Raw genomic sequence first — 12,461 nt, forward strand, 5'->3', positions numbered from 1 at the left:
TATATATATATATATATATATATAATCTCTCTCTCTCTCTCTCTCTCTCCTTCCTGATAATCGGTTCTCATTCGTCTTAACTAACCACTCAGACTGCGTGAAGTTTAACCCCGACACAGACCATAGCCTTGGTATAATGTGAATATAATGTGCAGTATTTCTACATATGTTACGCCGATGGCAGCAATAAGCTTTTGTGCCTCTGTACTCTTCCTGCTCCTTAAATGTGAATAGGTTTTGATAGCCAGTTTAGAAACACTGTTTGTTACTCAGATTGTTTAATAATTGAAACAGTATCAGTGCTAAAACACGTAGGTATTTTCTAGAGGAGAGGGAGAATTAGCAGGTTTTTTTCTTTACAGTAAATTTATCTCTTGTGTTCTTAAACACACAGGCTACAGTTTAGAGTAGAATAAGACAAGATAATGATGCAATATAACCCTCGAAGCACTTGAATGTAGGTGTGGAAATATTTTATTGTCTTCACTTGTTACTTATAATAATGAATATAAACTTGTGTTTGAGTTAAAATTGGAAAACCAAAAAAAAGAGAAGGAAACCAAACAAATTGAAGGGACTTTAGTACAGAATTTAAAACCCAGAAAGGTCTGGGTGTTTGGACTGGGTGAGTCCTACAGGCTGCCATGATCAGCCTATTAGCTTTCTGTGTTTGTGCCATCACAGTGTGTCAGTATGTTTTTGTAGGTTATAGGGGATTCTTTAAATATTCTTAAATCTCCGCTGGCAACTATTAGGCATCAGTCAGGTTTTTTCTCTCCTTGTTTTAGTGTGTCTGCGTTTTTATTTGGGTGAACGTTGGTCGACATCAAACACCATTGTTTGATCAGCTTGTGTTTTACTTATTTGTTTTACGCATTAATAACTAATTTCTCCAAGGCAGAGCTGCTCTAACAAGAGCTTAAGTTTCATAATTTAAAGTCATTTCTCGTTTTTAACTGGGCTTCTATATATAAAATACTAGCGATTTTTAACTAAAAGCAGTCAATTATTTGAGAAACGTGGTGAAATCTTAGACCATCAGTCAGCTGATTTGGAGCTTTGTTGACCGAAGAAAGCCTGCGTCGATTTTCTGACAGCGTTTAAAACTTTGGACGGAATTCCCACAATTTGACTGTTGCTACGACCAAATTCTAAATAGCAACCAATGAGAATATGACTTGAAATGACACAAAATACTCTATCCGATGTGACACCATAAGTGCCATTTTTGAATTAAAAAACAAATCTGTGCCAGCACCTCGGCCATTAATGTATTCTAAGAATGCTCCAAATAAATCCTAACCCTGATGCGTCAGATGGTTTGTTAACACAGAACCGTTTGAAAAAGGGCAGGTTCTGAACCATCTGTCTATTAAGTCTGCCATTGTTTTGTTTTGAGCAATTCTCGCATGATATTGGGATCTCGTGAGTATCCAGCTGCCGTGCATGTAAAATAAATCCAGGACTATGGCCAAAGTTTGTTTTGTTTTGCTGGAACTTAAATAGTGAGAGCAGTACATATAGATTACTTTTCTCTTACATGTATTTCCTATATTCCTATCATAGCACTAAAATTAACCAGACCTCAAAATGTATATTGTACAGTCTGACAGATTGCGACCAAGATTTTATAAGAATCCTCTTACAATGTGACATTCAATTACCCTGCAAGATAAGTGTTTATTTTTTTTTTTACTTTTTTTTTTTTTTACTACAACTGTGTCACATTTCCTAAACTCAACCCTTGCTTTTTTCCTCGCAATAACAGGCCGAGTGGTGTGCATGTTTACGTCCGCTGTATACAGCGTAGACATACACACGGATAGCTCAAAATGCGAACAGATAACACGCCACTTGGCTTAAGAAAGTGGGTGTGTATGTTTACGCAAAGTCATGATGTCCTGTTGGCTTTATTGAGACACAAATGACACAGAAGTGCTTATAACTGTGTTACCACAGCTTTCACAACTGTTGATACACCGAGCAGCCATGGTGGATTTTTAGCTCTGGGTACTTGCTGGTTGCCGAGTTTGAAAATCCGAGGTCTGTGGGCGTGTTTCCGACTTTGACTTCAGAAAACCCGACTTCCGAGTACAAATGGAATGAGCTGTTATCAGAAAGTTTGCTGGCTGGTAAAGTACCTGATGTTAGGAGCATAATTCCCACAACTAGTAGATCTGCTTCATAGGACTTTCATGAGCTACTGACCAACTTTATACTCTAAACCGTGTCATTTCTTTTTATTTTATTAAACATAACTGGCTTTTGGCACATTCAGTGGTGTAAATGTAAATTGTTTTGTTGTGCTGAAGGGAATGCTTGATGAGTGATATCTGTCAAAATGGTGAATTTATTTTTATTTTGAATCCATACAATCCTAAAGGGCTGTATGTTTGTTAACCCTCACTGTGCTGCTGTTATTCCGCCTTAAAGCAGCAAGTGAGAAGGTGACCCATCTAAGTCATCCATGCAGACGTGAATCATACACATTTTTGTACAAATATATTAACTGGTATAATTCATGTGTTTAGCTGAAGGTAAGTTTGCGGAACAGTCATTGTTCCACTTCATGTTTCCGCTCATATCACTGCCTGCTGTTATTGGGCTTTTTGTGGAAAACATTGCATCAGTTCAGTTTTATTTGCTTTGTTTCTTTTCATTTATCATTCAGTGAAACAGCCATACTCAGAAACATCTTGTTCATGTGTATTGGTGGATGGATCTATAGTGTTGACAGGCGAACCATCAAAGCCAAAATGAAAAGTAAAAGAGACGAACAGAGCCATTAACTGCACTTTAATATTCTTTTATTCTCATTTTTTTCAAAATGCGAGGTAGGAAAGGAATATGTTTTTGTATATTGTTTACATTTGCAAGTTTTCTGTGCTTTTTGTCCTCTCTGTCTTGGCGTATGGATCCCCCATTCTTTGCATTCTTTGTTAGTTTTACACCCTGCTAGAAGCCCCACAACAGATCACTGAAACTTTGGGAACTTTTAATTTAAATTCCTCCTCATTAGAAACCACAACTCTTTAGTTGTAGTTGCTATCAGCAGCTCCTGGTACTTCTCCGGCAAGGAATACAAACTATAGATCAATAAGTTGTCTTATACATATCTTGTTTTTTCAGCAGACTATGTAAAAGGTCCTGTATCCTACTGTGAGTGTGAATGTATTTCTTTATATAATGTTACTGATAAATAAAAAAAAAAACATTCAAAATCAGTATCACCTTGGTTCTTTTTTTATAGCTCTTTAAAGTATTGGACAGTTTAGTCTCTCCACCACTACACCATGTACAAGATGTTCCTGTTGTTAACATGGCTGGCTTTGTTTGAGCTTGCTCTCGTCCAATCAAACGCAAACTAAATGTACACTGAGGCAGGTGATGGGTTGTCCTCCACAAACCGGTGTGTGAAACATTAAAATGTAAGCAGTTCACTGTTTGAGATGCACAACATGCATCGTTCACGTTAGAGCCCTGATGGTGATAAACAACTTCAGTTTGGTAAATTAAAGTTTTAACATTTTTTCCGTGCCTCAATTTGAGTATTTTCCCCTTCCAAAAGGGCCCAGTCTCAGGTTTCTTCGTGTTTTCCTGTAATTGTACACTTCTCCTTCTGTCTGTAGTGTTTTTTCACTTGTGCTGTTGCAAAATTTGCAACACACGATCAGTTAGAGATAGCTCATTCAAGTAATTCAATTCCTTAGATAGCAAAGAACTCCGTAGCTATTTGTTGGACTGTATTTTATGTTCCCAACTGATTTTGGCTACAACTTCTTCAATTAGTTTTGCACATAGAACTTTATACTGCAAAGAATTACTATTTAGGCTTAGAAATATTTCCAAAAACGATTGAAGCAAATTAAAATATGTTACATTCTCATTTTGAAATTGAATTTCCATTAGAATAAGGTTTTTGTTTTACTCCACTTGTGTTACCTTGAATTCTTGAAACATTTGTTAAACGTATGTGGCCCCAATTACCCCAATTACTACAGTTTATCATATTTTCTCATTTTTTTGGATTTTTTGTTTACCGTGGAGGCATGTGAGAAAAACAATTTTCTTAAGGTATTTAAGGCAACAATCGGGGAATAATTGAAATAGGAATTATAATTTGAGGGTGAAAATATATCTATCCAGACTGTTAGTTGATTAAATGTACAGAGCAGCTCGCTATATGTACATGTACATACATATATACATAAGTTTAAATCCTCTGCATTGACATGACAAAAATTCCATTTGTAAAAATCTAGAACTATCGCAACCATTTTACATAAACATTTCCATAGTCTCAGATCAGTTCTCTCAAACTGAAGCAGCTTTTGCATTCACTGTGGATGTGATGAGGAAATGTGCTATCGTTTTTTTTTTATTGATGTAGGTGAATTCCAGGCACAATAGCATGAAATTAATCAGAATCAGAATCAGAAATACTTTATTGATCCCCAAAGGGAAACTCTGTGTTGTAGTTGCACAAATATTATAGAGTAGAAATACAAGAAATAAAGAAATATAAGGAATTGGATACGTACGGTATTTACATAAAGGAATGTTATCATACATTATTTACATAATTAACATAATTAAGGATTTGGAATGGTTAAAAGTTAAATAATAATAATAATAATAATAATTGTAGTATTTGAAATTGCACTAACTAATGCAAATTGTATTAAGGACACAAATGAACAACTAATGATTTCCCGTTGGTGGTGATGGTGCAGCCTTTGGGGTTAGGAGACCCTGGTTTGATTCCCACTGCGATACATCAGCCAATATGTCCCTGAGCAAGACACTCAACCCCTAGTTGCTCCAGAGGAGTGCAACCTCTGACATATATAGCAATGTAAGTCGCTTTGGATAAAAAGCTAAATGATATGTAATGTAATCTAAGTGAAATAAGGCCAACACCCTCAGGTATTCAATAACAGTTTTACAACAATGCAACCACATGAAAGAGAAGAAAAAGATACAAACTGATACTAGAGACGTTTATTATTTTATTTTGTGCTGTTCAGTGTCCTCATTTCTTCATCTCCCAGTATTTTTGAGAAGTTATGTAATCCGAGTCACTCGGCCTTGTACATGTTCGCCTCTCTGCACCTTCATCAAATCAATCCAGGATCAGTGGGAGTTGTAGCGTGAGAGAAGCTCTCTAAGCTCCTGCTGTCAGACATCGCTAACAGATTTTTATCTTCCATCAGACAAGAGAACAATCGCATGCATGTTTTCACCACTTATTGGTATCTTTAAAAGATCAGGCGCAGTGTGTAATCCTTCAGCTTTCCACTCAAAGGAACATCGACAAAACAAATCTGTGTGTTAGTCTGACATCTTCTCTGGTGATTAAAGATGTTTCTATTGTGAGATTGTCTCACTCCGAGAGGTGATTACAAGCAATAATCTGGGAGCAGTCGGGTGGAGCGGACAGATGCAGAGCACCTCCTGCTTCCTGCGTTAATGTTTAATCACTTTAAACTTTTGTTGCTGCCTTGTTTCATTTATCAACAACACAGCTTTTGGCTAATCTGTCATCACGTCCTGCCAGTTTGGACGGTTGAAGACGTGAAGAGGTTTCCATTCTCGTGTTCACAGCGGGGGGTCCTTTCTCTGCTTTCTAATATAGAGCTTCCACTAATAGGGAACAATAAATTGGCTCATTGTATATGGCACAATTTATTTTCAATATAATTGGAGACCATCCACTCGCTAATTAGGCTAATTTCTAAATTATCATTATGCAAATCTCTTGGAAATAATTTTACACAAGGCACAAGTTTCTCCAGCAAATGCCAAATATGCATACGGATTTATAGAAATGCAGAAGTAAGGAGTAGTAATTGCAAAACAAAGCAGTTTTTTTTTTTTTAACTCTGAAGGAAGTGACTGACAGCTTGAATCTTTTCACTAAGAGATTTCAATTTGAATGCAACTGTGAATCTTGGGCGTCTCATTTCTTCTGCCTCTAAGCTCTTCTTATTGCAGGATCAGAGTAGAGAAGTCAGAGCAGCTTTTAGACCATATTGAGCTTTATGATTTCTCCGCTGCTCCTTCTGCTTCGATATTGGACAAACTGGTGGAATTTGTATTTGTGGACTTCCAAACGTAAACCACTTCTTGTTTCAGTAATGCCACATATTGCATACATAGGAAATGAAAAACGTGTACTTCTGGCATCAAGACTCTCCTTTCAGTCATTTTGCCAATTTATGAGGTTAAAACTTGAAATGCACATAGAATATTAAATACACAAGGCCCGGCTTAACTCTTGCATTTGCGCCTTGCTTCTGCAGGTACCGATGAGATAAAGGCTGAGCAGACCAGTGAGGAAGTCAGCGTTCCCGCCCTCATCCCAGCCACTGCAGAGGATCTGCAGCCGGCGGTGCACAAGGAGCACAAGCTTGGCAAAAAGAGCAACTGCAGACCAGGTGAAGATTCTGACAGCGACTTTGAGTCTGACCCACCTTCGCCAAAAAGCAGCGAGGACGAAGAGCTGGAGGAAGAAGAAGGCCTGAACAGTGAGCACAGTGAAGACACCGAGCCAGAGAATTTAGGACAGAGGCCTCTGCTGATGGACTCTGAGGAAGAAGGAGAGGAAGATGAAGACAAGCACAGCTCTGACTCAGACTACGACCCCAGCAAGGTCAAGAGCCGCTCAAAGAAAGCTCTGGCCACCAAAGCAGCTTCGGCTGCCACCAAGAGGAGTCCTCAGAAGGATTCGGCCATGACTCTGATCACCCCTCCTGAGTCTCCCAGCGGAGCGAGAGCTGCTCCAGCTGTGGGATCTGTCGATGTTTTTGGTGCTGTTCCCTTCCTCGGAGGAACCTCGCCTGTCGGGCCTTCAGAAAGCTCGGACATCTTTGCCAAAGCGCCTTTCAGGCAAGTCAGCTATGAGCAGCAAGCTACAGGCGAGTTTGATGTTTTTACCAAAGCGCCATTCAGCCGGAACCTCTCCAAGTCGGGCAAGAGTGGCAGTGATGTTCCCATGGGCCAAACACCGCCCATTTCCCCTGAGGGCATTGACATTTTTGGCTTCTCTCCCTTTCAGCCGGGCCCCACAGCACACCCTCCCACCACTTCTAGAAGTGCAGAAGACATCTTCCAGCCGTTTTTTGAGGAGTCAGCCAGCCCTCAGCAGCAGAGGCTCAAACAGCGCAGCCTCCAGAAGCTGTCGTCACGCCAGAGAAAAACCAAGCAGGATGCCACAGCAGGCGGCAGCAATGGCAAACGCCACCACAGTACGCCGACCGGCGGCCGCAAGACCAACAAGCCAACTTACCGCACACCTGAGCGAGTCCGCAGACACAAGAAGGTTGGCCGGAGAGACTCGCAGAGCAGCAACGAGTTCCTTAGCACCTCTGACTCTAAAGAGAACATCAGTGTTGATATAACCATGGCTGAAGGGAAAGACAAAGGCGCTTCTCTGCCGGTAGACGAGGCCCTTTTAGACCCGTTCGGAGCCAAACCTTTCCATCCTCTCGATGGGAGCCGGCACGGCCAGTATCAAGGTCTCGCCGACGGCAAGAATGAGTTGGGCACAGCTAATGGCAAGTCCTGGACTGGCCCCCTACACGGTGGTCTTGGAACCAGCAGCATGGATGATTTCGGGGCGGTGCCTTTCACAGAATCGGTCAGCCACCGGGGACCTCAGCAGCAACAGCCGCCAACGGCCTCACAGCCGGTGGACCTCGACCCGTTTGGAGCTGCACCTTTTCCCACAAAGCAGTGACTTTTTTCTTGTCTTCCCACTCTGCCAGTTGCTGATTAATAACCCCTCAGTTTTAAAAAAAATCTTCAACCAATCAACGAGCTAACAATGCCCTAACACTTTTTTTTTTTAAGAACATTTTAATACATCTCTCTGTTTGAATACCTAAAACCTAAATCCTGTGGAGTGTGAGTGATGTTTCCACATATCTTTTAGCTGTACCTGTTTGCTGAGAAGCCTTTTATGCTGCATCTTAACGCTTGTAAAGACATTTGAACCAGAACGGAAAACTCACTCAAATCGTACTGTGATTATAAGCTTGACCGCTTGACTCGCTGCAAAAAGCTCTTTACGGCTTGCCTTCTGATCTACCAATATGTTTTTTTTTAGCACCACAAAGCCTTACCTGAGCTGGGCTCTGCCTTGCTGCACAGTACCTCGGAAACCACGACACGGTCGGCCCAGTTGGCCTTTCATGTCCGTGGAATCGTTCGGGAGTTAACCTTAACCACTTTGTTTTACCTTCTGAGATCTTTCTCTAGTTCTTTCTCTTTACATCATTTCACAGTAGTCTTTACGCAACCGATTGTGGCTGTGATATGTGTTGCATTACACTTTGAATACTAGAAGGGATCAAATTTGTTGTACTTCCTTTTAAAAGTTGTTAATCAGGTATGGTTTCATTTTAGGCTCCGAACTGTTTTAACTTTTGTTTTTAACGGTAAGCGTCTAGGTAAGTAGTGTTAATTTTGTACTGTATTAAGTTTTAACTCAACACATTCTGTTCGAAATAAGAACATAAACACAAAGCCAAATTAGATCACCAGATTTTGACCGCCATTTTCTCGGCAATTTAAAGCCGTGTTTCCACCAAGCAGTCCGGTTCAATTTGTTACACATTGAAACGGTTATTTTTGCATTGTTATTATCAAACGTTTGGGATGGTACCAATAGAATCGCTCCATACTGCCCCATTTTTTTCGTTACCTCTTTGTTGACAAATCAAGCCCAATGATCCCATACTTAAAGGTGTAGCTAGTTAGACTGCAGTCCATTGATTGGTGCACACGTAACTATGCATCATTGGTAAAAAGGAAATACAGCGATGGAGCAGTGAGGAAATGTAAAAACTGTAAACTCGCTACTTCCATGGTGGATGCGTCTGTAACCATGGTAACAACCATGCCTACATGTAAGAATACTGTCTGCGGTGGAAACACAAAACGGATCTAATTTTTAGGTACCGGTACATGTCTGTATGGGTTTAAACATACCGATAGTGTTTGATGGAAACACGGCTGAAGTGCTCCTAACATTTTCAGAATAATTTATGCTGAAGAATAAATGGGAATTGTACGAATAGTTGAAGGAATAGGCTGGCCATATTATATATATTTTGTTTTTCTTAACAAATTCCAGGAAAAGATCAAAACACTTTCTGACTCCCTGCCTGTGGCGCGCCAAGCGCATTGAATAAGCACATTTTTCAAGGACTAGTTTGATGTTTTGTGGAATATAGTTGGTCACTTTCTTGTTAAGGGATGGTCGAGAAGATTGGTACTACTCTGAAAGCTTAGCTTAGCATAAAAACTGGAAACGGGGAAGATGGCTAACCTGGCTGTATCTAACCGTACCAAATCTGCCCATCAGCACATGTAAAGCTTAGTAATCAGTGTAAAATGTTGTTTTTTTTTTCACAGGGGGTTATGTAAGAGACTGTTCCTTGGCCTGGAGTAGTGACATCCTCGGGTCCTTCTGGTTTCCTGACAACCTCATGGTCACGTTAACTCTGCTACGGAAGAGTATTAGGGCCCCTGGTGAACGTTTATTTGAGTTTGGAATTTATTCTCAGAATAAAGTCAGAATTCAAATAAAAGTTTGGCCCTAAATCCTCTTCTGTACTCGGCCAAGAAAGGTGCTGGTGAATTTTGTTACCTTTGACAGAGCTAGGCTAGCTGGTTTCCCCGTGCTTCCAGTCTTACGCTAAGCTAAGCTGTCTCTGGCTCAGGCTGCACAAGGAAAGGGAAAGATGTGAGAGTAGTATCGATCATCTCATCCAACTCTCAGCAAGGAAGCTCATACATTTTGCTCCCAAAACATGTCAACTCTATTCCTTAAAATAAAAACACTACAAATATAAAATTTGATTAACAGATAAAGGTTCAGTTGTTTCTAAAACAGCTGGGTGCTGTAGTTTTTATTCAAATGTTTGCCAAACAGGACTAAATAGTGCATTGGTTGGGGACTATTTTCAGCAGCGGATTAATCCACATTTGGTGCTTTAATGAGCATTTGTGGCAGCAGGACGGTGTATGTGGGATTAAGTCAAAATAAAGTAGAAAGAGGAATAAGATATCAGGTGGGATCAGTTTACTACGTGGTCTTTTCCTGTTATTTGTTGACAATCACAAAGACTATCACCAGTTATTCTGTAAGGCAGAATGTGAATTGGCGTATTCATAAAGTGAAACCAAATTCAACACCAGATTCATCAGAGAAATCTGATGTGTAATCAGGTCATGAATGCACTTTTCGGCATTACATTTTCCCATAAACTACTACTGGGTTCTCTACATCGACGGCTTTCAGCTCTGCGTTTACCTCCACAACCATTTGTTTAAATTAAACCTGCAGGCTGCCGTGTTTTCACTAGTGGAACGGTTTGATACAACTTTTTTTTCTTCACAAGGTTAAATCTGATATTGTATTTATCATGCTATACTGCTGTTTGATGCAATAAAAAGAGTCATCTCAGTGCTTGAGGTGGATGATGTAAAATGGAATTTAACAAACTTTTTATTTAGAGTCAAGTTCAGCAGTTGATTGCTCAGGTATGAAAAGACAAGATACAAAAATTTGCTACTACAAAACAAGTCAGACACACAGCTGAAATCTCTTAGAGCGTATCAAAGAAAACATGTTTACAAACAGTACAGAGCAGGTTCATAATGAATAATTTAAATACAGAACACCAAAAGCAATCGGAAATCTTAACACTAGAGAACATTTTTGTCTCGGTCTGAAACTTTATTACACACAAAACATATGACTTTCAGTCCAAAATGCGACAGGTCCATTTAACTGGATGTTGTAGATTCTATCTTCTTCTATCCACAATGGTTGTGTTGCATTTTGGAATTAAGCCATTAAACAACAAAACAGTTGACCTTTAACATTGCACATCACCCTAAGTGAGCTGGAGAAAGTACTGTGGGATTACTGTGTCTGAACGAATGTTCAGTTCAGGCAGAACAATGCTGTTAAAATAGTACTGAACTATAGAGAGAAAAAGTAAAGTCATCTGAATGTATAGTGAGAAAGGTCATTGCAATATGGATACAGATTCAGTGTTTTAAGCTTTCAAAAAATAAATAAAATAAACTGTGTCCCAACTTTAAATTCTTACAATAACAGAATACCTGAATTGACTTTTGAGCACCGTTTAAATGAAAAGGATTTTCTCACGGCTGTAAAGGAAAGTAGAAAATTGTGAATGATGCTACATCCCCCCCCCCCAAAAAAGTGATTTGTAATTGGCCAAAGCCTTGTATCATTGTCAGTTAGTATACAATGCACATGTCGAGACAGTGGCTAAACACTGATACATGTAAGTAACTGGAATGTCGGACTTTTTGTAAAAACTGCTCAGTAAAGCGCTGTCAACATGTGTAGGCTTAAGTATTAGTTTAGAATTGGGACACAGTTTAAAGGCCTAAAAGTCTTACTATCAGATCCTAGCCATGCTGACCACTCACCATTTTTAGTAAGCCTCAACGTTCACTGGTTAGTGCTGGAAAATAATTAAATTAAGATATGAGAGCGAGAAATACGTATCTTTTAGGGGATTCAGTGCAGTTTTTAACTGGACTTAAACAAAGTAAACATTACAGTAGTGAACACTGAGGCTGTTCCCCTCAAACATGCTGTGCAGATGTGATATAAATGTCAGGATGAACTGAGGCATTGCAGCCAAATACATAGAAAAAAACAAACATTACATTCTGGAGGACCAGGTACTTGTACAGTTCATGATTCTGTGTAGTACATGTATTTAGAATAAGTACATTTCACCACCCTGGGATTAAAACAATCTGTTGCCTCTCAGCAGTGAGAAACAGCAATACTGTGCACTAATGGACACAATGAACACTCAAAATGTAATGTAAACTGATGAACATATTGAGCTTGGCTCCACAGCAGTCTTTGGTTTTCCTATCGAAACATGAATTAATTACTGGTTAGTTTTTGCTTGTTCTCATTAGGAAATGCCTAACAATTTCACCACAAACTTGTACAACTAGTAGTTTAGAAATAAAATGAATCTATTAGAAATGATTTGGGTTGAGTTCCAAGGCTCTTAACACTGTAAAAACTGATTTCCACACGTACTTTAAACATCTGTGCAGAGGGTTGACATTAAAAACATTTGTTTCCCATTCCCTTGATTACTTACTGAAGAAAGCCTACAGGCAGAACAAGCGTTTTTTTTTTTTAAATAAAATCATCATAAAGTGGAACTATATTCAAAATACTTTTTTTTTGGGTGGACGCCTCTCAGATTGAGAACCAGTTTAGAAACCTTTAAAATGAATGAGTGAATTAGTTGAAATATCGGGCCTTCAGAGCAAACCTTTAAGACTGACATTATGTTTCACTAACAGGCACTTAGAGAAAAAATTCTCTCTTATATTTAAAAAAAAAAAAAAAAAAAAAAAAAAAGGAAATGCTACTGATTTGAGTCTTG

The 12,461-nt window shown here is 39.3% G+C and overlaps 1 protein-coding gene across 3 annotated transcripts in view; it reads left to right on the forward strand.

Annotated features, from left to right (window-relative positions):
* Positions 1-8,558, forward strand: part of bmp2k (BMP2 inducible kinase) — a 45,041-nt gene extending 36,483 nt beyond the window's left edge. For 2 of the 3 annotated variants that reach the window (XM_032514917.1, XM_032514916.1), the window contains exon 16: positions 6,303-8,558. In XM_032514917.1, coding sequence (XP_032370808.1) covers positions 6,303-7,738 — 1,436 coding nt within the window. In that variant the 3' untranslated portion in view covers positions 7,739-8,558. The remainder of the gene's footprint in view (positions 1-6,302) is intronic. The other variant, XM_032514918.1, reaches the window with a different exon arrangement.
* The last annotated feature ends 3,903 nt before the right edge of the window (positions 8,559-12,461 follow it).

This window comes from Etheostoma spectabile, chromosome 5 (genome assembly GCF_008692095.1).
Source record: "Etheostoma spectabile isolate EspeVRDwgs_2016 chromosome 5, UIUC_Espe_1.0, whole genome shotgun sequence".
NCBI lineage: Eukaryota > Metazoa > Chordata > Actinopteri > Perciformes > Percidae > Etheostoma > Etheostoma spectabile.